The 27408-nt window shown below is 49.9% G+C and overlaps 2 protein-coding genes and 1 long non-coding RNA gene across 5 annotated transcripts in view; 1 reads left to right on the plus strand and 2 right to left on the minus strand.

Moving 5' to 3' along the window:
- The first annotated feature begins 4769 nt into the window (after positions 1-4769).
- Positions 4770-10343, plus strand: CYP17A1 (cytochrome P450 family 17 subfamily A member 1). The gene is made up of 8 exons (XM_059054175.2): positions 4770-5066; positions 6534-6672; positions 6877-7106; positions 7701-7787; positions 8179-8394; positions 8712-8881; positions 9382-9485; positions 9993-10343. Exons 1-8 carry the CDS (start codon positions 4770-4772, stop codon positions 10277-10279), a joined length of 1530 nt encoding a protein of 509 aa, XP_058910158.1. The 3' UTR covers positions 10280-10343.
- On the minus strand, positions 9939-15829 carry LOC136793512 (uncharacterized). Its single transcript, XR_010838842.1, has 3 exons — positions 13573-15829; positions 13201-13276; positions 9939-10286 (listed from the first exon to the last, which is right to left on the minus strand). It is a non-coding gene; the product is annotated as an uncharacterized lncRNA (long non-coding RNA).
- A 975-nt stretch (positions 15830-16804) lies between these two features.
- The window catches only part of WBP1L (WW domain binding protein 1 like), a 58482-nt gene continuing 47878 nt past the window's right edge, over positions 16805-27408 (minus strand). For all 3 annotated transcript variants that reach the window (XM_059054143.2, XM_059054147.2, XM_059054145.2), the window contains 2 exons: positions 21863-22024; positions 16805-20466 (listed from right to left, as the gene is read on the minus strand). In XM_059054143.2, coding sequence (XP_058910126.1) covers positions 19730-20466; positions 21863-22024 — 899 coding nt within the window. In that variant the 3' untranslated portion in view covers positions 16805-19729. The remainder of the gene's footprint in view (positions 20467-21862; positions 22025-27408) is intronic.

Genomic DNA, 27408 nt, shown 5'->3' on the forward strand with positions numbered 1-27408 from the left:
GTTTTTTAGTGGCGGTATGTGGACTTCTTAGCTGCGGCATGTAGACTCTTAGTTGCGGCATGCATGTGGGATCTAGTTACACCACCAGGGTTCGACCAGGGATTGAATTCCGCACTGGGAGTGCACAGTCTTACCCACTGGACCACCAGGGGAGTCCCCCCAACTTTTTAAAGTAAATTTTTTTCTTCATGTGTATTTTATATTTTTTAATTTTTATTTTATATTGGGGTATAGTTGATTTACAACGTTGTTTTTATTTTTATTTATTTTTTTATTTTTTTGTGGTACGTGGGTCTCTCACTGCTGTGGCCTCTCCCGTTGCGCGGAGCACAGGCTCCGGACGCGCAGGCTCAGCGGCCATGGCTCATGGGCCCAGCCACTCCGCGGCATGTGGGATCTTCCCGGACCGGGGCACGAACCCGTGTCCCCTGCATAGGCAGGCGGATTCTCAACCACTGAGCCAACAGGGAAGCCCACAACGTTGTTTTTAAAGTAAGTCTGGTTTCTTTACTCGATATTACGTTTGGGCAGCTCATCCATGTTGGTGCATGGAGTTGCAGTTCATTCATTCTCATGTCTGTATCATATCCCACTGTATGATGTATGATAATTTATCCATTCTACAATCCATAAATATCTGGGTTTGGGACTATTACAAATAGTGCTGCTGTAAGCACTCTTGCACATGCCTTTTGGCGAACATATGTACACATTCTGTTGGTTATACACCTAAGGATAGAGTTCCCAGGTCATAGGTTCAGCTCTAGTAGATAATTGGTCTTATGTTTTGACAAGGAACAAGGAAAACAGGGATGCAGGGGAAGTAGAATTCATACAAGCTTTCAGCCTGAATTCTAGTATAAAGTTATACAAGATGTTTTGCACTGATCATTTATCAATACTGAGAATGAACTAAAACCACAACAATCAAAGACTGGTTGAATAAACCCATGGGGAGATTCACTGAAAAGATTAATAAAACTTCTGACAAGTCAAGAAAAAAATAGAAAACGTAAAATTTTAAGAAATATTAATTGCCAGAACGGACTCAGGAAGACTCAGAAGAGTTGAGGAGACTAATAATTATTGAAAAAACTGGAAAATTACATTAGAGGATTATCTCTCCAAAAAAAGCACTAGGACCTGACACTTCTCATGGGCACCTTTCTTTAGTGCTTCGAAGAATAGATCATTCCTATGCTATTTAATCTGCTTTAGGACATAGAAAACGATGGAAAGTTTCTCCAATAACTTTAAATAACTAGCAAAATCATAATACCAAAATTTAACAAGGCATAAGTAAGAAAACTACAACCCATTTTTTCATATGACTAAAGATGCAAAAGAAAGAAAATCCTAAGTAATTTGCAAAGAGAATCCAATTCTGTATTAAAAGAAGACACTCTGGATAAGTTAGTATTATTCTAGGAATGGTGGGATACCAAGAAATCTACCAATATAACGCATCTCATAAATAATTCAGTATTTGTCAGAAGTCTTTAAAATATGTATACATAGCCTCTGACCAACAATTCCACTTTTAGGATTCTATCCTAAGAAAATATAACACTTATGCACAAAACTTTCACCACAAGGCTATTCCTTAGTGTTGTTTATATCAACAACAAAGACAAAAACAGAAAGAACACAATACAGGGTCAGCTAACCTATCCTCTGCATATGAAATAACCTATGACAATGAAATAATATGCAGCCATTAAAAATAATGTTGTAGGGCTTCCCTGGTGGCGCAGTGGTTGAGAATCCGCCTGCCGATGCAGGAGACACGGGTTCGTGCCCTGGTCCGGGAAGATCCCACATGCCGCGGAGCAACTAAGCCCGTGAGCCATGGCTGCTAGGCCTGCGCGTCCGGAGCCTGTGCTCCGCAACGGGAGAGGCCACAACAGGGAGAGGCCACAACAGTGAGAGGCCCGCGTACCGCAAAAAAAAAAAAAAAAAAAAAAATGTTGTAGAAAAGTCTTTAATAACATAGAAAAATATCCATGCCCAAAAAAATGCAATATGGCCTCATGTAGGTTAAAAAATATGTTTCAAATTTTTAATTTATTTTTAGCTATCTGCATTCTCCAGATTTTTTGCAATTATCATGTATAACTTTTCTAATATAGTGATAAGGATGTGAAGCAACCATTTTTTAAAATTCCTGTTTCTTGTTTGTGATTGGGGGTGAAATGTCAGAGAATCACCTTGGCATTCACTTTAGGAACAGAAAGTACTCATTTGTATTTCTCTACCAGCTGGTTGACCCCACTTAGGGCCCAGCCTGGATCACAGGCCTCCCCACTTCTCACCCAGCTGTCAATCTTTACACAAGATCTCATCCAATCTACCCCAGCACCGATGCCAGATTCACCCGCCTCAAATACCACTGTACCCGTCACTTCCCTGCCGCAGAGCTTTCAATAGCTCCCCACCCTCCCTAGCTTTCCAATTCAGGGCTCCAGAGCCTGATTCAATGTACCTGTCAGATCTTACTTCTCAGGGACGCCCCACAGTACACCCCCTTCACGTCTGTAGTCAGGACCATCACCATCCCACACACATCGTGCCCCTTCCGGCCTCCACATATTTGACTCTGCTGCTCTCCCTTCCAGCGTGACCCTCCTCCCCCACTCCCCATGCCGCTGCCTAATAAATAGTCCCAACTCTCCTTCAAGGCTTAGCTCAAATCCCCTTTCTTTCACGAAGACTACCCCAGCTCGTACCTCTGACCACAAATGGGCCTAAAAGTCTGCACAACATTTGAACTGTTGAAGTAGTGGGCAAACAGTCTGGTTTTACAAGGCCTTGAGGATTCATCTTCATCATGAGGTCCCCACCCTGCTGCCTGGCTGCCTAATTCCAGCAGCCCTCACACCAGTCCTTTCTCAAAGTACAGACATTGGCAGATCACCCCCGAGAGGGGCAGAAATTCCATCTCTCACCTTTGTGAGTCTCACTCAGTGAGTCCTGGTTGCCCACCTGAGGACCCACCTCCTCTACGATGATTGACACCAGGAGTCACGCTGGTGACGACTGACACTGTCTTGGGACTGTGACCTTACCTGGTATTATCAAATCATTGATAAATACTAACTGAGCCACTGAAGATTTGCAGCAGAAAGTGAGGATTTTGTCTGTCAGGAAGATCCACTGATAAGAGTTCAGAAAAAGTAGGAAGGCCATTTTGGTATCGCAATGTTAAGAGTAAATATTGAGTGAGTACTTACTCCGTGCCAGGCAGCACTTTTACATGCATTATCTCACTGAGTCACAACAGCCTTAAGAAGTATATTCCATTCTTATCCCCATTATAGAGGAGGAAACTGAAACTTTGAACAGCTAAGTAACCATAAAATTACTATATGACCCAGCAATTCCACTCCTAGGTATATACCCCCCAAAATTGAAAACAGGGACCCAAACAGATACTTGTACACCAGCGGTCCCCAACCTTTTTGGCAGCAGGAACTGGTTCCGTGGGAGACAGTTTTTCCACAGACGGCGGGCTGGTGGGGGGATGGGTCAGGCGGTAATGGGAGCGATGGGAAGTGATGGGGAGCAGCAGACGAAGCTTTGCTCACTTGCCCTCCGCTCACCTCCTGCTGTGAGGCCCAGCTCCTAACAGGGGGTTGGGGACCCCTGTTGTACACCCATGTCCATAGCAGCATTATTCACAGTAGCCAAAGGTGGAAACAACCGAAGTGTCCATGACGAATGGACAAACAAAATGTGGTATATCCTTATAATAGAATATTATTCAGCCATAAAAAAGAATGAAGTTCTGATATATGCTACAAAGTACATGAACCTCGAACACATTATGCTAAGTGAAATAAGCTAGTCACAAAAGACCAAATGTTACATGATTCCACTTATGTGCAATAGGTATAATTCATAGAGACAAATTAGATTAGAGGTTACCAGGGGCTGAGGGGAGGGGGAAAAGGGGAGTTATTGCTTCACTGGTACACTTTCTGTTTGGGGTGATGAAAACAGTTTTAGAAGTAGATAGTGGTGATGGTTGTACAACATTGTGAGTATATTCAATGTTACTAAATTTTACACTTAAAATGGTAAATTTTATGTTATGTCTATTTTAACATAATAAAACATTTTAAGTCGTATAGCTAGAAAGTGGTCAAGCTAGAATTTGAGCCCAAACCTTTCTGACTCTAGGGCCCATGCTCTCAATCCAAGAGTTTTACTCCCCCTAGAAAAAGCAGCCAACCAGGAGCCAGGAGGGCTGGATTCTTGTCATCGCCATCTGTGTGACCTTACACAAGCCTGATCTTCCAAGGCCTCACTTTCCTCAGCTGTTAAATGATAAGATTGAATAGAATATCTCTGACAATCCCTGCTGGTTATAACAGTCCTGACGGTGTCAGCTATCCATTGATTGTGATTTTGCAGCATGGAAAATCCCAAGCCTTGATTCCTGACCTAGATATCATTTGCTTCTGGCGCACTCTGGAGACATTGATGGACAGGGAGCGAGGGAGAGGGACCGGCTGTCCACCCCTTACCTAGCCCCTCCCCTAGGGGTTTGCCCTGGAGTCCAGCCAGCTCTTGAAGAAGGCCTCCACTCCTCTCACCATTCTGGGAGAGGGATCCGGCCTGGCTGTGCTCCAGGATAAACTTCCACAAGGCGAGCAATAACATAAAGTCAAGGTGAAGATCAGGGCAGCCCTTAAAAAGGCCTCCTTGCACCCTAGAGTGGCTGAAGCCACTCCACAGCTGTTTGTCCTGCCTGCCGCCTTCCGGCCACCATGTGGGTGCTCCTGGTTCTCTTGCTGCTCACCCTTGCCTATTTATTTTGGCCCAAGACCACGGGCTCTGGTGCCAAGTACCCCAAGAGCCTCCCATCCCTGCCCCTGGTGGGCAGCCTGCCGTTCCTCCCCAAACGTGGCCACCAGCACGTGAACTTCTTCAAGCTGCAGGAAAAATACGGCCCCATCTATTCTTTTCGTCTGGGTTCCAAGACTACTGTGGTGATTGGCCACTACCAGCTTGCCAGGGAGGTGCTCCTCAAGAAGGGCAAGGAATTCTCCGGGCGGTCCAAAGTGGTAAGCAGTGCCTATCATCCCTCTCCTCTCACCACTCCCTGGGGATGTTCAGTTCTCCAGGCAAGGCCATGCCTGGAATGACACTTCCAGCTCCAACAACCTGTGATTCTTCCAAAAACAGACTGCCGGGGCTGTGGGTGGGAAGTGACCCCTTGGACCCCATCCAGCCTCTAAACTAGGCAGGAAGAATTAAAGGAAGATTTCATTTTCTGGGCTTCCCAGCAGGTGGGGGGTGGGTGGGAGTGGTGGTTTGAGAGCGTCAGGGAGCCCTTAGAACAGTCATCTCTCCCGTGAACTGGATGATGATCTCTCTGAGCTTAGACTTCCATAATTAACTGAGATAGTGCATATAAAGCACTTAGCCCAGTGCAGGAAGTGCTCAATCAACAGCCTTGATGAATGCTGTTCTTCACATGGAAAAGGGGGGGGAGTGATTGCTGTCCTCCGTGGAAAGTTGTGAGGGAGAAATACCCCTGGCTCTTGGAGGGCTGGGATTGCTATTTTCCTGGAGCTTTCTCCAGCTGCTCCAGCTGCTCCAGCTGCTGGGAGCTGACCCATGGTAGCACTTTGAGGGAGGATGCTGATGAGCCAGCCTATTGAGCTCTCTGTTTTGCTCCTGGGGGGCAGAGGGGAGTGGGAGTTAACCATCCAGCAACACTGCCAGCCCCCGACTGCAGCACCCGGCTGCTGAGAACTCCCTTGAACATCTCGGGCAAGGCCCCCTGGCTGCTCATCTTTGACCAGACCAAGGGTTGACTCTTTTTACCTTGGACCAGTCAGCCAGGTCTGTGGGCCAACTATCCCCCTTCCAACTCTGCTGAGCTCTTCTCTCCAGAACAAAGAGGAAGAAGGAGGCTAGTCAGATGGGGTTTGCAGGTCAGGGGATAGAAGAGGGGAGGTTTGGGAGCTTTATGGTTTGGGAGGTGCCTCTGGGAAGAGACAGCTTGGTCCAAGTCCAGACTGGGTGGACAAGAAATCTCCACTCTCCAGATGCGGCCCTGGGGTGGGCACACAACCTGGCAATGGAAGGCTAAACTAAGGGCAGCTGAGCTGCTGTGCCTTTAGCAGCCTCCGCCCCCAGAGGGCCCAGGGAAAGCAGGGGTTTGGGCTGTCCTCGGTCTCTGCTCCTGTTCCCGGGATAGGTGCAATTTAGAGTTCATTCCATCCACAGCTACCTTCCCCTGGTCAGAAACTGATGAGCAAAAGAGGCCCAGAGGTCAGCTGTCACTGACCTGAACCCCAGGACCGCTGCATTCTAATTCAGTGTTCTTTTTCTCCTCGCTCTGTCTCTCTGATGGAGTTGGGAGTGTGAGGCCATAGGTTCTGTCCTACCAAGGCCTTACAGTCATGCCAGAGTGGGGCAGGGAGGTCCCACACGAAGGCAGAACAGCAGATACCTGCCTTCTTCCCCAGGGCTAGGACAGGTGGATGGTGTCTGATTCCTATGTCCTTTCCTGCTTTCCAAAGTTGACTCTAGACATCCTGTCAGACAACCAAAAGGGCATCGCCTTCGCCGACCACGGTGCAGTCTGGCAGCTGCATCGGAAGTTGGCACAGAACGCCTTTGCCCTGTTCAAGGATGGCAACCTGAAGCTAGAGAAGATCAGTGAGTGCTCAGCCAGCCCTGGGCTGCTGGAGGGAGAAGAGGTTTGGGAGGGGAGAGGGTTCTGGATGATTCCATCTAGCATTTTCTTGGCTACCGCTGCCATCTACTGGACATCTGCTCTCTATCCTTGACTAAGATGGAACTGGTAGAGAGGGGGTGAGGGGCAGCTCAATTCCCCTCTCTCATGCCCCTCTCTCCCCTCAGTTAATCGGGAAGCCAGTATACTGTGCGACTCCCTGGCCACCCGGCATGGAGAGTCCATAAATTTGTCGGAGCATCTCTCTCTGGCGGTGACCAACATAATCAGCTTTATCTGCTTCAACTTCTCCTTCAAGAATGAGGATCCTGCCCTGAAGGCCATATACAAGTTCAATGATGGCATCCTGGAGGCTCAGGGCAAGGAGATTTTGTCAGACATATTCCCTGGGTTCAAGGTGAGGATGAGGCCGGGCCCCACTGTCAGATCTCAGCAGACCCTGACAGCACCCCCAGTTCTTCTTTCCTCTTTCAGTTCAGCTCCAGACCCACCTTTTTTTCTGACCATCTCAGCCACAGTGACCTCTACCTCCTCTGACTCTTAAAAACCTTGCTGCTCCTCTACAGAAATTGGTTTAGCTTTTAAATTATGCATTTGAATACTCATGATAATGGCTCTCGTTTATTCACCAATTGCCATGTGCCAGTACTAGCACTCCACAAGCATTAATCATGCATTTCCCTTGGAAATGGGTTTTATTATCCCCATACAGTTGAGAATACAGGCTTCAAGAAGTTAAGGAACTTAACCAAGGCTTGAGACTCAAGTCTATCTTACTACTGGGTAAACCCTCAATCAGTGCTGGATGTTTGATTGAATGGGGAAGGGGACGTGGGGGTGACTCCTTTCTCCCTTGTTTGGAATTGTCCTAGTTGTCACTGATGGTCCCATTCTGGGTCCCTAACCTGCCTTCCATCCTGGCTGAAGTTTGGGGTTAGAGTGGGAACTCTCCAGAGACAGAAAGGTAGGATTTGACATTTCTACTTCGCAGATATTCCCCAGCAAAGCCCTGCAAAAGATAAAGAGTTGTGTTCGAATGCGAAACGAATTGCTGAGTGAAATCCTTGAAAAAAGTAAGGTAGGTGATGGAGCAGAAGAGATGATGAGTTAGGTGGAAACCATCATGAGAGCAGGGTTGGGTCCATTTTGGACACTGTAGGATCTCCTGCGCCTAGCAGAGAGCCTGGCATATAGTAAGTGCTCAATAAAAACGGACTTAACTGATGAATAGGCGTGGAGAAGTGAGGAATTGAAGAGGATCCTAGAAGGGACTTGTCTACCCCCCAAATTTAAAGAGGGCCCAGTGCTTCCTCCTACTTCCACGAGCTCATGGGTCCTGACTAGCCTCACTCCACTCCCTCACTTCCAAGTGGGAGAAGCCTTTGTAGCTACAGTCTGGGGTGAGAGTACGGCAGGGGTTGCAGATGGGGCTCCTTCCTCATCACTGTCTCCCAATCTCACCCAACCAGGAGAACTTCACCGGTGACTCCATCACTAACTTGCTGGACATACTGATCCAAGCCAAGGTGAACGCAGACAATAACAATGCTGGACCAGACCAGGATTCAAAGTTGCTTTCAGATAGACACATGCTCACCACCATAGGGGACATCTTTGGGGCCGGCGTGGAAACCACCACCTCTGTGATAAAGTGGATTGTGGCCTTCCTGCTACATTATCCTCCAGTGAGCTTCTCCCTACCCCAGCCTTCCCAACCACTCTTGACCCCAGCCAGACTCACCTGTGCTCCAGAGAGGGAGGAAGAATCCTCAGGACTTCTTTGCAGGATGACTGGGCTGCCGCACCCCTTACCCAAGCAGTGATTGGCTCTGGCCCTTGGGTGGAGCTGCCCCGTCTTCTGGAAACAAAGCCTGGGCTCGCAGAGCCACCACTGGGAAGGGTCTGGGCCAGTTCTTCTGGATGTGACAGTAGGATTCTTCTAAGCCCTTGCTTCTCCCGGGCTTAAACACCCTGGTAACATCCACCCTGTTCTGGCCCTCAGTTGAAGAAGAGGATCCAGGATGATGTCGACCAGAATATAGGTTTCAATCGCACACCAACTATCAGTGACCGGAACCGCCTCGTCCTGCTGGAGGCCACCATCCGAGAGGTGCTTCGAATCCGGCCTGTGTCGCCCACGCTCATCCCCCACAAGGCTATCGTTGACTCCAGGTGTGCCTTCCCTCCCAGTAACATCCAGCCCACCTGGTCCCTCCTCCATCACCCCACCCCACCCCCAGCTGGCTACAGTCAACCACTGACTACCAATCATCCTACCCATGACCCTATTGACCAATGTGTCTACCACCCACCGACACCCACTGACTAATCCACAGATCTACCTGACCTCCCTCAGAAGCTGCCTGCTGCCACATGGAGACATGTGGTGTGGGATGCTCCTACCCAATCCAATAGCCACAGCACATATACACACACACAGGCACCAGCTCAACATGCACACCCATGGGCCCTGACAGGCCCACAAGTGTTGATACCTAAGTGCTTGTCAGGAGGAGAGGGCTGGATTCATAGGCCACCTGGTAGAAGCTGAGGAAAAGATGAGGGAGTAAAGGGCTCTTTTCCCCAAAGTGGGGGACCGCAGAGGCTTGGGGCTGAGCAGGTGGGGAAGGGCAATATTCCAGACCCTCTTTTCCTCTCCCTCCCTGGGGCAGCATTGGTGACCTTACCATTGACAAGGGCACAGATGTTGTGGTCAATCTGTGGGCACTGCATCACAGTGAGAAGGAGTGGCACCGGCCCGACCTGTTCATGCCCGGTGAGTCCCTGTTCTGTCCTGCTCCCTGGCCACACAGCCACCTCTGTGCCCACTTTTCCAGAACCACTTCCCCTCTGCTGAGCTTGCTACTAGCAAACTCCTGACTGCAACTACGTGGACCTGTTGACACCCCCGCCCTACGCTAGACTTACCCAGATTCTTCACAGCTGGGTTCCCACCTTCTCCTTCCACCAACTGCAAATCTCCTCCTCTAAGAAGCCCTCTAGGCATATGTCTCCTGTGAAGTCAGCCCCCTCTCCCCTTGGATGGTGGCATTTTCACCTGTTAATATGCCTTCTTTCCATCCGTCCTGAATATTCCATCTCCTCTGTGTGATTAAGGGCTACCTGAGAGCAGGGCTGTATCTCTCCTCAGACTGGGCCCCCCTCCCCCAAGAAAGGCAGTCCACCTTCTCAGACTGGGGCCCCCTGGGCAGGACCATGTTGCCCCCCCCTCCTCTGCTTACTCCTGCCCTGGGCTCTGACTGACACCTCCCCATGTCCACAGAGCGCTTCTTGGACCCCACGGGGACCAAGCTCATCTCGCCATCGTTAAGCTACTTGCCCTTCGGAGCAGGACCCCGCTCCTGCATAGGTGAGATGCTAGCCCGCCAGGAGCTCTTCCTCTTCATGGCCTGGTTGCTGCAGAGGTTCGACCTGGAGATCCCGGATGATGGGAAGCTACCCTCTCTGGAGGGCAACCCCGGTTTAGTCTTACAGATCGATCCTTTCAAAGTGAAGATCAAGGTGCGCCAGGCCTGGAAGGACGCCCAGGCCGAGGGCAGCACCTCGTGACTCCACCCTGTGTGACCCCACAGCACGGAATTAGAGAAGCTCCCCCACCTTCCCCAACCATTCCTCCCCCCTCCCCGCCCACTCTGCCTTCTTTTCCAGCCTGCAGCCCTGGCAGTGCTGTGCATAAACAGTTGTGGTTTTTTTTTTTCCAGAAGGTCCCTGCTCATTCGTTTGTTTGTTCACTCATCCTTTCAAAGAGTATTTTATTGAGCACCTACTATGTACCACCCACTCACTGTCCCTGGACCCTCAGGCTCCCTGGTCTTAACATTAAGCTTACATTCTAGTGAGGGCTGACAAATGAGCATTTCAGAGACTCATAAGTGCTTTGGAGTCAGTTATACTAGGTGCTGGTGATGTGAGGGGAATGGCAGAGGTGGGGGGTGGCCACTATGAATTACTGATTGGGGAAGGCGTGAAGATGAGGGGGAAGGTGTCACATGCTGAGGGAGCAGCAGGTGAGCAGTTCTCAAGGTAGGAGAGGTCATTCAGTCTAGAGCAGAGCCAGTGAAGGGAAGAGTGGTCCCTGATGAGGTCAGACTGCAGGCAGGGCCAGGTCCCAGGGAGTCTTTCTAAGTAGCAGGAAGGAGTTTGGGTTTCTATTCCAAGTATGAGAGGAAGTCACAGGAGGGTTTACACATTCAAATGGAAAGGTCTGGTTAATATTTTTAAAAGATCATTCGAGTTGCTGAGTAGACACTGGTCTGCAGAGGGATGAAAGTGGGGGCCCTGGGGAGGAGGTTGTGCTGGTCCCGGGCAGCAGGATGCTGGTGGTTTAGACCCTGGCGACAGCAGTGGAGATGGCAAGAAGTGGCGGGACTGAGTTTACATGTTGAAAGCAAAGCAGCTCATGTTTGCTTTGATGCACTCATCGCTGCATGCACCTCAAAGCTTTGGCTTTGGGGAAGTGTCTACAATCCATAAACTCAACCCACAAACTACCCATCCCTCTCGTCTTGGTTCCCAAAGACTGGTAGGTCTCCTTTTCCTCATTCTGTACTGGGGTAAACACTGCCAGGAAAGGGCTTCCACGGCAGCCTCCCGCTGAAGCGCCCAGGCTCTGCCCCTGCTCCCCACCCCCAAACCCCAGGAAGTCTGTAAATGTCTCACTAGAAAATAGAGCCCAGACTTCTTCAAACCTTAAAACCGACATCTTTAAACCTTGGCCACTGGCCAGTCCGCAAATGAAAGGTGTCCTGAGACGCCCTGGGAGAAACTGACCCTTGCCCTTTAGCCTAGAGAGAGGCCTCAACCCCAGCTCCCCGGCGCCAGCCAGACCAGGGTCAGATCATCAGCGACCTGGTCCTTCCCTTCTGACTGGAGGAGGGTCTGGACGGGCCGGCAGGGCAAGCCTGAGACTCCGCCTGGCCAAGTTCCAGGGAGAAGAAATCAAGGGAGCCCCCGCAAGGAGGGAGGGCCAAGGCTTTCCACCGCAGCAGCCTCTTCTTCCTTCAAAGAGCTTTGCTAATCCAGGGGTAGTTGACCATTCCCCACTGCCCCCCAACTCAGTGCTGGCCTTCACCGGCCCGTGACCCTAAGGCCTTGCTAAAGAGCCCAGAGGAGTCGGTGGGCAGCTGTGGCTGACCCCAGCCTCCCCATCACGGGGAGCCTACAGAGATGCTGCCACCACAGTGAGCTGATGAGAAAGGGGTTAAACTGGAGGTGGCTCCCTCCTTCTCCCAGGTTCCTCTGTCCCCACCAGCTGCTCGCTGGTCTAGAGCCAAGCTACCCTCAGCTCAGAGCAGAGGGGACCTGACCGGCTGGAGGAGAGTTAATTTCTCCAAATTTGCTCAGAATCTGAAAGGCATTTTGCGGACTAGTGAGGAAGAGATCAACGTCCCCTGTAGAAGCAGTGCATGAGTGTAACTGGGAAGGAAACATCCACTCTCCTTGATTCAGACCATTGAATGGCAGGGAAATGAGAGGCTAACCCTTCATTTTGAAGATGAGAAACCTGAGGGCCACTGGGGGCAGGCGTGTGGGGGGTGACTTGCCCTAAGTCACCCAGCGTCCTAGCAGCAGGGCTGGGACCAGAACCCGGGATTTCAGTGATGCAGGATGAGGAGCCAGCGTGCTCCCTCACAGGTCTTCCGCATCTGTGCAGAAGGGCCTGGGTGTCTAGCTGGGGAGAGTACAAAGCTGAGGCATCCTTTCAGGAAATGACCTCGTGAACTCTGACTCCTGCCCAAACTGCCCTTCCCCTGCCTGGACGGGCTTTTCCCACCGACCTAAATCCTTTTAGCCCTCAGCTTCTGTTCATTGGTGTGGAATCGCACGTGTGCCCGAGCACCTGCTTGGGCTGCAATGGGTGTGGTGACCCCCAGGGATGCTGCCACCCCCGCATCTCTGGGATTCAAGACTCTGAGCCCTCTTGTGTTCTTCTGGCTGCACGTCAACCTGACCAGTAGGAGTGAGTCAGATGCTCTAAGCACTTGGCTAACTGGTCCAGTGGTAAAAGAACTCTAACTCCTTATGCAGAAGGAGTTCCAGATCTTTGGCAAAGCTGAAAGGTCTTCATCCAGACCCCACAGTCACCTTTTGAGCCTCAGACTGCCCTTAACCAGGGCAATGATGTAATGGTAAATAAACATTGCACAACCAGTTCTCTGGTGCTGGTGGCAGGGAACAACCTTGCTTGGTAGTGTTTGCTGATCCCTGTGGTGTAAACATTCCCACCATGAATGTTCTGGTTGGCCTCTGGTGGCCACAAAGCCTGCAGCAAATGAGGAACCCTCTCTCCAGTCATGCTCAGAGGGATGAACACCCATCTCAGGACAGGAACCCAATCACAGAGGCTAGAGAGGGGTGGGGAGAGGCCTGCAGGAGGAGGCCCCAGGTTCTGGGCCCCAGGCTCCCCAGCTTCCTAGCTCTGGATCTTAGGTTCACTGCTAGCTCCTCATTTGTAAAGTGGGGTAACTTACCACCTGTGCTGCCATCATCTGAGGTTCTGGTGAGGATGAAAAGTAGAAAGGGCTGTGTGAGCAGGAGAGTTCCACACTGTTGGGAGTTACAGAAGATGAGAGGTCAGGCTGCGGGAGCAAGCTTTCTTTCTGTCATTTACAGACCGAGTGAGCGTAGGCAACTTACTTGGCCTTCTTAAACCTCGGTTTTCTCATCTGTAATATGGGTGGCTGAGATGTGTGTAGAAATAGCACCACCAACCCACAGCGTTGCTGAGAACAAAATATGGACCTACACCTTGTGTTCAGTGCCTTGATAAATACTGGCTTTATTATCGTTGCCTATATCCAGACCCACAAAATAAGACCCTCTCTAAAGGGTTTTACACAAACCTCCCAAAGGCCACCAGCTTGGTCAGGAAGGAGAGCGGGTATATCCAGATGGGTCCATCTGCAGGACAGTACCACCAGGGATGCCCCACTTGCAGCTCCAGATGGCCCTGCCGGCTGCCCCCTCTTTCTCTCCGGAGCCAGGGCAGGCTGGCAGCTGGGAAGTGGGTGGAGACCCCAAAGACAAACTTTTCAGGGTTCCAACACCGGAGTGCTTTGTAACATTTTCTAGTGGGATTGGCTTTCTTGAGACTTCTTGGTGAGAAGACATGCAGTGGAAGGTTAAACTGTGGTGAGGAGCAGGCTTATACAGTGAGGAGAAACTTCAGATCAAGCAAAAATCCTCTTCTCCCCCTCACAAGCCACAGAAGCTCTTTTTAAAAAAGTCTCCTCTGAGGAAGAACAAAACACTCTTGCAAGGAAAAGACACAAAGAAGGTCCAAACAACTCATTATTTTACAATGTTTCCAAGGGGTTACAGCCTCCCAGTGGAGGTTAACACTGATCTGAAGCAGGTACCACCTGCCGCTTCAGCACTGAGGGGCTCTGGTAGGTAACAGCTGGCTGGGTGTGGGGCCCCTGGGGGGCTTATGATGAGGCAAGGGGAGAGGGGTGAAGAGGGGATAAAGTACAACAGCTCCTGAGAAAACAGTGTCTGCTTTACCTGCCACCACATTACTCCCCTGGCTCAGCGTACCCTTCTCTGGTTCCCTCTCTCCTTTGAAAAGAAATTAAAAGTTCTTCACGTGGCTTGTGAAGAACTAGTCTGGCCAACTAGTTAATTGCATGGGCTTTGGAGTCAACTGATGTGGGTTCTAATCCTTGGCTCTACCACAGTCCACCAGCTGTGTGACCTTGGACTAGTGAATTAACTCCTCTGAATGCTTCATCCCCATTAATAAAGCAGGAATAATTACAGTCCATACTTCAGAGGGCTGCTTTGAGGCTAAAATGAGAAAACGTAGGTAAGATGCTTACACGAGACCTGGTGTTATATAAACAGTCAATAAATAAAATAAGGACAAATTAAAATCTTTTTATTACCAGCTTACCTCTCCAGCTTCACCTCCTGTCACTTCCCAGAATGCAGTTACCTAGAGGGATTAAATTGCTCACAGCTTTAGACATGACACTGCACTCTCCCGGTTTAGGCATCCTACGCTTTTTTGTGCTTCTCACACAGTAGGCACTCAATAATCTGCCAATCAAACGCTTGCCTGGAATTCCCTTTACACCTTTCTCCACCTGGCAAGCTCAGTTTAGAAGTCCCTGTTCCAGGAAGGCTGCCCTGAACCCCCAGGTGGGCTACATTCTCTTCCACAGCATCCTGTACACACATGCTTCACGGTATTTACCATGCGCTACTAAAACCGTTCATTCTTCCTCACTGGAGCATTAGCTCTTCTAAAGAGGGGCCAGGTCTAAGGCATATTTGCATCCCCAACACTTGGCACACAGTAGGTGCCCCATAAATGCTCAGCTCTTAAGTAAGGCCAGCCATTTGTCCCAGAGGGAAACTGCATCCCAAACACCTCCCAAGACCCACTACCCTTCCCAGCAGCTTCGGGTTTCCAGCAGGTTCAGTCAAGTCAGCCAAACCCACTTCCTGCTCCTTCTCCTGAGTTAAACCTTGGTTTTTGCTCCCCTGGCTGAAAATAGAGGAAACTGGAGGAGTTTCTTGAAATTCCTGTTCATCAAAGCTACTGTTCGTGCTTCATGGCACTGGTACTGTCTCCACCTCAACCTGGTCACCTGGGGCAGTAGAGACAGAAAATGCTGTACCTGGTTAGAGAAATCAGGAACTCAGTGACCCAGGAGCCTGGGGTGGGCCCTATAGACCTAGGCAGTAAGCATACACATACAGCCTCTGGTATGCAGCTTGTAAGAGTTGTACCATTTTGTTTTTATGCCACTCAGACATTAGCTTAAAGAAGGTAAGAATGAGGTCCTCTGCCAGTTCTTTCCTGTGGCTTCAGAACACAACTGTCCTTTAGAACTGTCTTTCTAGATGCTAATATGGCTTCCCTGGGGTTGCCTAGAGGAGCCCAACAGTTTAGAAGGAACTAGGCAGAAACCATCCCACTGGAGTCACTGAAGAGCTGGGGGCTGTGTCCTCTGGCCCAGGGTCAGATGGGGGTGGGCGCACGCCTGGCTTACACTGGACTCTCACGACGCCACAGGGCTGCCTGCTGGGCAAACCCGAGGGCTACAGAAGACAAGGCTTTTGGCCAGCATCCCCTGGCCCATCAGTGAGCACTCCACCTGCACCTGCGGAGGCCAGAACTCACGGGAGGGTTCTGAGGATGCTCATCATTCTGCTTTGCCCACCTGCATGCGGCCCAAAGAGAAGTCTTGCTGGGTGCTGGGCTCCGCTTCTTGGGTAGAGGCAGAAGGCTGTTCCTTCCCACAGCCTTGGAGTGGGGACCTAACACCTGACTCAAAGTGCTAAGAGAACAGTCTTAAGCAGAGGCTAAAATGACAGTGAGTCTTAGGAAAGGCTCACGGGCCCACGATGGCAGATGTCGGCACACCGGTGGCTCCCACATCACCTAAAAATCAGTTCTGAGGCACCTGCCTGGAATGCAAGCCCTAGACGGCCACCCCCGACTCCTGAAGCTTCTCTGAAACGGTACCGCTCACTTCGTCTCAACCCGCCTCACATTGCGGGTTAGCTATTACACATGAGTTTGTTTTGTCCTCTCCACTGTAATTTAACTTCTAGAGGGCAGGGGCCTCGTCTTGCACGTTTCTTCCACATTCTCCTCAGCATCCAGCACAGTACTGGGCACAAAGAGGGGACTCCAAAACAAGTACTTCGTGTGTTAAATTCCAAGGCCAAGCGCCCATCCACAGTTCTATTTGATCAATAAAAGAGATCTCCAGGAGGGCTTGCTTCCTTTCAAATGTCATGTCTTAGCTTTGGAGTCTCTGACAAAAACTAGTTTCTGTTTTGGGGGCTCTGATTTTAACCTGTCTGTGGGACTTTACAAAGTACTCAGAAATATTCTCTTGGCAGAGAGAGGGTTTGGGTGGAAATGCCTCAGGACAGAGAGTGCCCTCGGCAGCCATTACCCAGCTTGCCCTCGGCCCAGGAGCCTGGCCTGTCCTCAACTTCTCTCAGCCTCTGTGGGGAGAAGGGAAGAGCACTTGCAGCGAGGAATCTCGAGGTGCGACTCCCCGAAGTCTGAGCAGGAGGAAAAAGGAACAAGCGCTGCAAGGAAAAAGAGCAGTCGAGTTTCGGGGATCGATTTTATTTGGGCTTCTCACAGTGGTTAGAGCCACTCTGTCTTCAGAACAATCACAGCAAGGAAATGCGTCACCGAGACTGCCCAGAAAAGTCTGACCAGCTGAATCTTATTGCTTAAAATACACAGATTCACAATAACTGACAAAAGGTGATGTGCCTCACATGGGAATGTGTTAGCATTTGCAAATCTTCGACTGTAGCACCGAACCCTCGACCAACCCCCTTTCTTCTCGTTCACCTGGAACACCAGACTCCCTCAAATCTCCCCGGCCCCCTCCCGAGTCCTTCAGCTCCCTACTTCCGCCTTTCGTCACGCAGGGCAGCCTCGTGTAGCAGGGGCCAGACTGTGACGCTGGACTCAAGCCCAGCTCCACCCGTTGCGTTTTCTTCTTCTCGTGCCTTCTGGGTTGGATGCTGCAGTGAACCCAGCAGTAAACACGTGGACCAGTTCCCCACTCTGACTGGAGAAGGAATCCTGAGAGGACCAGAATCCATCCCTTCGACCAGTTAACTCAAGCAGGGTTCATTTTGGTAAAACTTATCTCCTTTGAGACACTTCAGTGAGTTGTTTGAGACAAAAACAAAAACCAAAAACCAAAAGGTGGCAGGAAAGGCATCTGAGGGCTGTGGCACACTTCTGCCCACTCTCGCCACACATCGGCCACGCGCCGGACCTCAGCAGAGGGAGGTAAGCCCTATGGCACTGTGGTGGCCGCCAAACCCTCCTGGCAATTCTGGGCAGGGCTGACGTCTGGGCCACAGCCAGTCCGAGCTTGACACTGAAGATCCAGTCCAGCTTCTGTCTGAGGTTCCACCCTGGCCTTCTGTCCCGAGCGGTTGTGGACACCCCTGGGGGCTGACGCCGAGGGCCAGGAGCAGCCGAGGGAGGCAGACAGGCTCAGAGCACGTTTCCGTTTACAGGGAGCAGAACACAGGCCTCTGAGTGTCCACGGAGCAATGTGCAAATTGCAGTGATGGGTAGAGTAAAACCTCTACTTGGAGCACAGTATCTCTGGCAAACGTGGGGACTGCCGCCGACAGCGCTGCTGAGTACACCCAAGTGCCCAGTCAGACATTTGCTCAGTAAACAGTAAATGCGTAAAATAAATTACCTTGAGAGGGCTGCGCCTGCTCCAAACGTGTGGGTAACGTGAGCAGAGTGGCTGCCGTTCAAAGTGTATTCACAGGAAAACAGGGCTGGGGGCTCACACACAACGGACAGACACACACAGGTTATCCAGAAAGTCGCTGTATACGGACTGCACTTTGTTCAACGTGGATTTTGGTTTTGTGGACTCCAAACTCAGACACTCGTTCACCTCACAGCCTTGGATTTGTCTATTTTGTGTGTGTGTGTGTGTGTGTGTGTGTGTATATATATACATATATACACACATACACATATATACGTGTGTATTCATATATATACATATATATACCTTCCTTTCTTACCACAACATCAATGCCTAGTCTGAATGTCATCGTTCAGGAGTGGGGGAAGAACCAAACTCTTCATATGAACAGGGCTGGACAGGGAATGTTAGTTTCAGCAGTTTGCTTTCTCCATTCAGATTATTCCTATCAAAGCTCACCTGGTTTTTGAAGCCAAACTACAATAATAAGGATCCTGTGGTCCTTCAGGACGGCTGCCTTCACCCTCCTACCTGGGCCACTTAGACACTTTACATAGGCTACAAAAATTAGTCACCCCACTCAAGGCGGGGCGGAGCAGGGAAAGGGCACGAAAACCACAGATAACCAAGGCATTTTTTCCAAATGGTCACTTTGAAAAAACAAACAAAACAACTTACTCAGAATCAAGAGAAAATACTGTGTGAGAGTCAGGCTGCGGGACTGCCCTTTCTCAGGTCCCACAGACTCCTCATTTGTTCATAGAGAACAGTGAGACGTGAAGGCCGGCAGACGTGTGCTTGGGATGGGGGAGGGTACTGATCACCTGTGGGCACAGATCAAAGGGCAGAGATGCGGAAAGCTGCACCTCTATCCACTGCCACAGCGCAGGGCCTCCTGCTCACCCACAGAAGTTCCAGAGATAGCCCCCACCCGAGCCTGCACACAAAACATCTCCTTCTGGCTCAACTGTAGCCAGGACTCTTTGAAGGCCAAGTTGGGAAAAAGCCACAAATTTTCCTTTTCCAAAACAGAATTCTTGCCTGCCCACTGGTCAAGTTCTTATTTTCAGCTCACTTCCGTTGTTGTTTTTTTTTTTAAAGAAAAAAACCAAAGAGAAGGCAGGTGTAATCTTCCACACTTGAACCAGTCTGCGGCCAGCCAGGACCTGCTGGGAAGGGGCCCCTCCAGGACACATCGTGCCACCTCGATCTTGTCACCTGGAGTTTGAGAGCACAAGCCCTTTACCAACCCGCCACGCAATCGCCGGTCAGCTCTCATCCTCCCACAGGAGGAGCCCAATTCCAGCTCCGGAGACACTGGCAGCGAGAGGCGACAATGCCCGGACCACTGGGGCTTCACCCAGGGCTGAGGCCTGCCACCTCTCTGATTGAGACGCGGCGAGGTTCTCATCAACTCACACCAGAACATGAATCCACTCCGTCACCAAGAGTCACCTCAGAGCACAGTCTCATCCCCTCCTTGGGGGCTTCTGAAACGCACATCTCTCTGATCCAAGCAGGTAGTGACACGTGACTTGAAAAGAGGTAAAGGGGGACGGGGTGGGGTATGAGGAATGAGTCACAGGACAACTTCTCGGCCCTCCGTGACACTGTGTATCTATGGGGGGTGAGGCACCCACACCCCAAACTGTACCTGGAGATGCAGGAAAACGCAGGAGCAGAGGGGAAAAAAAAAAGGAACAGTCACTTAATGCTTCTCTCATGGTTCTCCCCTACCCTGGTTGCGTCGCCAAGTTCTCGGGCGCAGGCAGGGCCTGCTCTAGCTTAGGGAGCTGCTGCTCTGGGAGTTTGGAGAGTCCTGCTCGTTGATGGTGTTCAGTAGCAGGCAGGCAGGCAGCCGCGGCAGGTGAGGGTGCCCGGGCTCCCGGGCCTGCTCCTCGGAGGGCTGGCAGAGCCCTTCCTCCTCGTCACCAGGGGGCCGCACGTGGCAGCTGTCGCAGAAGTCCAGGGGCCCGTCCAGAGCATCATCGATGAGCGCGTTGAACTCTTTGAGGTCATCATCATGGTGGCCCCGGTTGCACACACACACCTCGATGCCCGAGTCACCTGTGAAGCGGCGACGTCTGCCGGGTGTCTTGTCTTTGCTGTCAGGGAGGGCGCCGCCCTGCTCAGAGCTGTACTCTTTCAGCAGCTCCTCCTTACATTCGGAATCCTTGTCCAGGAAGGCCCCAGGGTCCACCTCCCCCAGGCCGGCCACAGAGCCGCTGGGCTCCATCCCGGGGGCTTTGGTGGCTGCTGGGTCTGCTGGCACGTCGGAGGGCTCAGGGTCAGCGATGCTCGGGGGTCGCGTGCTGCTTCTGCTGGGCCCGGACAAGGGGCTGCTCTGAGCCCCCTGGGAGCCCCTGGTGGGGTCGGCGCCCGGGGGGCTGCCGCCTGTAGGGCCACACTGTGCAGGCAGCTGCTGCTGGAGCTGGAAGGCACTGTATGGTGGGGGAGGAGTTGGAGGTCGGTTCACCACTTCCTCATAAGGAGGTAGTAAATAGTTTGGCAAAAACCCTAAAATGGGGAGGTAGGGAGGAGAAATTACTGCACTGGCAATTGTTCTAGGACAGACTGCAGGCTCACACTAAGCATATGTCTCGTCCCACCCCCAGCATACCCACCGAGGGATGGCTACAGCTCTCCAGTGCAGGCGGGACACAGGGCTGTGAACGACCTCGCAGAGAAAGGGGGGCAGATTGGGAGTGACAGATTCTAGCTTCTGGAAAACTGAGAGCCCCTAAAGCTGCTTCACAGGCAAGGACTTCTGCTTGTCTGGAGTTAAGGCAGAGGGTTCAGCAAATGTGGTGAATGGCCAAGAGAGTTCTGCCTGGAAGGGACCTGTTTTCCACATGCACGCAAGTCTCATGTTTCTAGCTCAGACTGTGTCCTCCATCTGCATCCCATAGGCCTCAGGGTCAGGGACCCTAAGTTAAGACTTTCCAGATGTATATCATGAAGACAGCTTTTTTCTGGGAGGCTGGAAAACTGTGTTGCCTCTCACCCTAGTGTGGCAGGAGGTGGTCTGGAAATACACACCAAACCTCATCCTGATTCGCATCGAGAGCGGGTGGCTTACCAGTAAAGGGTGAGGGGCCTGTCATCAAGGCTTGTTAAGAACATGCCAGGGGAGTTATCTTTTGCTTTGAGGCACAGATGATCTAATTATAACAGTAACTGCTAGCATTTATTGAGCACTTACTATATGCCAGGCACTGTGCTAAGCACTTAACTCTTCTAGGTGTGGAATTCCAAGTTTATGACTACTTTAGTCTGTAGTACACACTGCAGGATGGCTTTGGACAGGCTGCACCTCTGGGTCTCCACCGACCACTCGAGAGATCAGTGTAAGGAACCCCAGGGAGGGGCCTCCCGGGTGGTCCAGTGGTTAGGACTTGGCGTTCTCACTGACAAGGGCCCAGGTTCAATCCCCGGTCAGGGAACTAAGATCCCACAGCATGGCAAAAAAAAAGGAACCCCATGGAAGTCAGGTGAGTGTGCCCTTCAGTGAGTCGCCGAGTTTCTTGGTTCTCAGGAAGTCCCAACGCTACCCCCCACCACTGCCCCTTTTGTAGCAGCCTCTGCTCAAGCGTATCACATGGCAGGAAGCAAAATGGGGGGATTTCAGGCCACTGACCTCTAAATCTCAACTCATTCACATCACACACCATACAACCACCTGCCTAAAAAAGTCTGCCTAAACTAAAGGAGCAGCGATGTAGTCAGAACCCAGCTGGTGTGGACTGGGACGGCCCAGTGGCTGCATCCACAGCATTGGCTCCTCGGCGCTAAAGGTGTGCACCCCCTTGTTCCCACACTTGTGAGTCCCTGCTCTGTGCGGACAAGGAGGCCCACCCCCTGTGCCAACAGTCTATGTGTCCTGGGCCCCGAGGGTGGGGTTTGGTGTACGTACTGAAATAAAATGGCAGCGCTGAGTAATTGTGGGCTTCCCGGTAGGCGATCAGGTTGATTTCATGTTGCCGCTGTTGGGCCTGAAGGCGGTGCTTGGCTCGGCGGTGGTGGCACACGCAGCAGCAGCTCAGGATGATGATGATGGTCCACACGAGCCAGAACCCTGGGGGCAGGGAGGTGAGACAGAGAGGCGTGGGCACACCATGAATGCCAGCTGGAGGGGCTGCTCTCGGCGCAAGGAGGCCCAGGGACACCGCGCACCTGGTCGAAGCTGGCACTGCTGGCCCTTGCCTGGTGAAGTTACATTTAGAACCTGTGATCAATTTTCATGTTGGTACCAGAGTGAAAGACACGTGGAGCGGAAGAGGGCAGAAATGTAAGAATGGTGACCGTAAAAGAGGTCACTCACTCCGGGGTGCCTCCAGGGCTCCTGGGGGAAGGCAAGAATGCCAAGGCATCTGTGCAGCACTGCTGGTCTTCCCATATTTTAGGTTTGGGGGGCATTAAGTATGCTTACCTTTTAGGACAATGTGCCCTTCCTATCTAAGGAGATCTCTGAGAAAATGCGTCAGCCTCTCTTGGTGCCCACCTCCCCACTCCAGCCCTGCTCAGGCCCACAAGGACAGCTCCCAGGCTCCCCACCAAGAGCGAAGAGCCCCTCAGAATGAATCCCCACATCTGCGGTTGCCGAGGGCCTCGGAGGGGCTACCTGATAAAATTTTTTTCTCTACCATGTCGCCTCCGTCATACAAGAGTCACTGAAGTTAGAGGTGGAAAAATTCTAATTTCCTCAGGCCCATTTCTTCCCTGGAGAGTGTAAACAACTTCCTCTGCTCTTGCCATAATCCGGTACAATTCCATCTCCCACGATCACAAACAATGCACTCCCACCTCGCTTTGGCCTGCAGCTGCATTAGACTCGGGACCATCAGCGGCCTCCCCTTCTTCCTCCTGGCTCCAGAGAGGGGTAAAGGAGCAGGGGAGAAGCCTACCGCCCTCTTCCCCAGGCAGATTGTTTCTTCTCATTTCCCACTGTGTTCTCTTGGATCATACTCAGAGAACCCTGGCAAACCCCAGTATAAGACCCCCTCTCCAATCTTCACATGTATACAAAAAAAGACTTCTAATTTTTTTTTTTTTTTTTTAATGAACGAGCAATTTTGCTTTAAAAAATATAGAGACAGATAGGGCAAAAAAAGACTGGAAGGAAAAAAATAGTGACATTTGAAGTCATGGGATTATGAGAAGAAATTTTAATTTTCTTCTCCCAATTATTTTTCTTCTTTGAAATTATAAAACTGGAAACAAAGTAAGTTAAAACTTAAAAATATCTGTGACATTTTATTTTTGCTGGCTTTTAAAAAAATTAACATATTTCTGAATAGGTTTTAAAATTCCTCTGGGAATGTCTTCATACAATGAAATGATACGGATCACTAAAAAATTATTCACAGAATACTATATTTGACATATAAAGATGTTTCTAATATTAAATGAAAAAAAAAGATTACGAAACGGCATAAAATATGACCCCGAGTTTTGCTTAAGAAAAAAGTATATATAAATGTCCAGAGGGATGATCAGGAAGTTAGTCATGAGGTTATTCCTGGACAATAGGACAGTAGATTTTCTGGTACCAGCTCTTGTTTTTTGCTTCTTGTCGATAAGATGAACATGTACTTCTTTGAAATAAAAAGAATATTTTTTCTCAATAAAAAAATAATCTGAGGAATAATTTTAAGGTGAGTTTTTATTAAATGAGAATAGATTATTTTTCATTTGTTCTCTATTCCTGAAGAACTTCAAGTTTTTCCCATTACAAACATTATGTACATTTTTTATTGTCTGCTTTGTAATTATAAATTTGTGTTTAGAATGTGTTAAGTATTTCTACATCTCTTGTCAGAATGAGTTAATTTCATTAAAAAAAAAAAAAAAAAGCCTCCCTCTCCCAGCAAACAGATTTGTAAATGAAGAAACCCCTGATTTTTTTTTTCCTGTTTGTACCAGAACACAATATTCTGAAAGATCTAGCAACACCCAGGGTGTTGCCTTCTGTCCCCCAGGGGTGTCCGGGCTGAATCTCCCCACAGAGCCACCCCTATGGGGTAAGGCAGGATAGCAGTACAGCCTTCCAGCCCTGGCAGGCTGGCAACACCACTGTGCAACACCTTGGTGTTCTCAGCACGTGTCGGTATTCAACTGAACCTTCTGCTGAGGTCTAGCAACGGGAGAGCAGGTGGAGGACAACGGGCAGAGAATCTCTTCCCCATTACCCATCAGCAGACAGAAAAACCCCATTCCTAACCAGAGTTCATAAGTGTAAGCTGAAGTCAGAAGTCTCCCTTGTGGTCCTTCCCGGAGTCGCTGCTGACATTTGCTTAACTTAACTTGCACTTCTCTCCTTCCAATGCTCGCCAACTGGAGACTGGACACTGTAAGAGGAGCCCTCAGGGAACGGTTTTGAGGCCAGAAAGGAGCTCTGGGAGTGAACTGGCTTCCCTCTACAGTCCTGTAACATCTCCTCCAGCCCCTACGATCTGTTCAGCTCCCAGCCTCCTGGGATGGGGGTCACACTCGAAGGAAGCGGCGCAAATAAGCACAATGCATTCTGCTGAAGAGCCTGGCTCCAAGCGTATTTTAGAGTCAAGTCTAAAAGATTCTGGGCTAACCACTTTTTTATACTGCCCAGCATCAGCTCACAATCCTTTATACTTCTGTGTAATTTTATAATTTTCAAAGTACATTCTCCCATGAGATAATCAGCACCAAACTCTACAATTTTTTACTTCCCAAGTCATTTTTTCAATTGTTTCTTACCTAAAGGTAATTTAACTTTTAATGCTGCAATATATATGATCTAAGGCAAAACTTCTCAGCTATATTATGACGGGCTTTAAAAAAAAATAAAGTTATTTATTTATTTATTTATTTTTTGCTGCGTTGGGTCTTCGTTGCTGCACGTGGGCTTTCTTTTTAGTTGCAGCAAGTAGGGGCTACTCTTCGCCGCAGTGCGCCGGCTTCTCGTTGCGGTAGCTTCTCTTGTTGTGGAGCAGTCTCTAGGCGTGCAGGCTTCAGTAGCTGTGGCACATGGGCTCAGTAGTTGTGGCTCGCGGGCTCTAAAGTGCAGGCTCAGTAGCTGTGGCGCTCGGGCTTAGCTGCTCTGCAGCATGTGGGATCTTCCCAGACCAGGGCTTGAACCCGTGTTCCCTGCATTGGCAGGTGGATTCTCAACCACTGCACCACCAGGGAAGCCCTATAATAGGCTTCTAATAAGAAAAATCTCAGGCACTGGTATTTATGTTGGCCAAATATTTCTGGTTCTCCCCTTTCCTGGCATGTGGGTAGGCTTGAACTTCCTGGCACCCTTATGATTGTGACACTTTGGGGCAGCTTCTAACTAATAAATTGAGATTGGAAGTGACAGATGTCACTTAGAGGCCAGAACATTTCTTGCTGATGTGAGACCCTCTGTTAGTCTCCCTTCTGCCATGACAAGCCGTAACATTCCAGATACTGACTTCAGGGTCATTCTGGCCCCAGGGGATAAAGAAGTAGGAACAAAGCTCTCATCCAACCTGTGATGGACATACAGTATGAGTAATAAACCTGTTGTTTTAGGGCCACTAGGAGTTTGGACTTATTACTGAGCATAACCTCTCACCTATCCTGACTGATGCAGTATCTATATAGGTTTTTCTGGGGCAAAGGATTTAAAATGTTCATCAGATTCTTAAGACAATCCTTATTCCAGAAAAAGCCTGAGTTCTATTGAACTAGAAGTATAATATAAAAAGATCTTTTTTTTTTTTAAGGAAAAATGAGGCAGGGTAGAACGAGGCTGGGAGAAGAAATGAGACAAGTGGAAGGCATGCCCTTGGCAGAGTTACCCCAGTTATATTGAACAGCACCAGAAAACTCACGTTTACTGAAATTCCATCAGCTGCTTCTGTTCATGTGGTATCACGGGTAGAAAAACTCTCCCTACCACGTACCACTTCTATGACGTGATATAAAATCTCGAACTGAGTTTTGCATTTCTAATATAGTATCACAAAGTGATAGTGTGGATCAAAACTAGGGGAAAACTAACTTGGGAACAGAAGGGGCCTAGTGGGGTAATAAGACATTAGCACAGGTCCAGAAAAGGCCCCTAAGGGCTGGTCCAACTTGATGGAGTTAATGTGGGAAGACAGAAGGCATTCTTGGTTTGACCCTCACAAAACGGATGCTATTGGCAGCTATTCTAGTCAAAGCCGTGTCCCATCAGCTTTAAAAGGGGGACCGTACAGACTAGTACCTATGGAGTTGTACAAACTTTTGATCTTTTCACTAGATTTCACAAACAAGGAGGGAAGTTTTAAAAAGGAAAACCTACTGAAAGAGCCACAGAGAGAAAGACAGAAGCATGCCCTCCTCCCCAAACACACACCTACCCACAGATTACATTCCCCACTGACCTCTGAAAGCTGTGACCTCATGGTGGGGTGCGTTTGTCATGCTAAGCAAAGTGGAAAACATGTTTTTAAAAACAATCACAGTCCAATGTAGGAACTGAGTCATGTGCCCCAGAGCTCACTATAAACTTGGGAAAACACCACTCCCCAACTGGCAGGAAATTCCTCATTAGGAAGCCAAAGTATACTGTCAACTAGCTCTCCTTCTACCCCACAGGATGGTGGGTGACCTCCCTGGCCCCTGATAGCTCTTAGCAGGAGCTCCTGACACTGCCGCTGTGGAAAAAGGACTGAATTTGGGAAATGAAGACTTCAGAGGACTTGCAACTTCATCGGAAAGACTGGGCAAGTTTCATTTCCTAGCTTTGTGACCTTGATCATTTTGCCTTTACTTCCCTCATCTGTAAAATGGGGAGAATAATGGTTTCTACCTACTTGGTCATTGTGAGGATAACCGAGTTAATATCTGTATGCAGAGTACTCAAGCATGCACATTCGAGACCTTTCACGACCTGGGCCCTCCACCCTTCCAGCCGGGCACTGAAGACTTCAGGAAGGGGGTAGCTTTGTGTGAGGCACACTGACCCCACTACTCAGCTGCGACCAAATGACCGGCTACTTAATGCCCCTGGTCCTGAGAAACGGGATATGTGTACCTGGCAGGGTTGTATTTGGAGCGGGCTGAGCTGACGTGTGTGAAGACCTTAATGAGTGCCAGGCACAAAGCAGAGTTCTATGCATGTCAGCACCCTCATCTCCCCTGGGCGAGCCCCAGAGCCCAGCCCCATGGCTACAGGGGAAAGGTTAATGAGATGCATGCCCTCTTCTTTCCCGTGGGGCCTTGACCGATGGTGTTTGGTATTCCTCGGCCTGGGAAGTCATTCTACCCTTCTCCATGTGCTTCAATCCTATCCACCCTTTAAGGCCTACCTCAAATGCCACCTCCTCCATGCAGCCTGCCTGAATCCTCAGCTAAAGCAAACTCTCCTAGCACATATATCGCAGTCCTGGCACGTACACTACACTCTCTACTTTGCATTACTAGTGAGGCACATTGTCTTATCTCCTCTCTCTGCTCAGAGACTCCCTT

This window comes from Kogia breviceps, chromosome 2 (assembly GCF_026419965.1).
Source record: "Kogia breviceps isolate mKogBre1 chromosome 2, mKogBre1 haplotype 1, whole genome shotgun sequence".
NCBI lineage: Eukaryota > Metazoa > Chordata > Mammalia > Artiodactyla > Physeteridae > Kogia > Kogia breviceps.

What these genes read in the sequence shown, in the direction of transcription:
- CYP17A1 (XM_059054175.2), top strand. Translation starts at nt 4,770, where the DNA reads ATGTGGGTGCTCCTGGTTCTCTTGCTGCTCACCCTTGCCTATTTATTT. An exon ending in TCTCCGGGCGGTCCAAAGTG is followed by an intron (nt 5,067 to 6,533) that starts GTAAGCAGTGCC and finishes TGCTTTCCAAAG; the next exon opens with TTGACTCTAGACATCCTGTC. An exon ending in AAGGCTATCGTTGACTCCAG is followed by an intron (nt 8,882 to 9,381) that starts GTGTGCCTTCCC and finishes TCCCTGGGGCAG; the next exon opens with CATTGGTGACCTTACCATTG.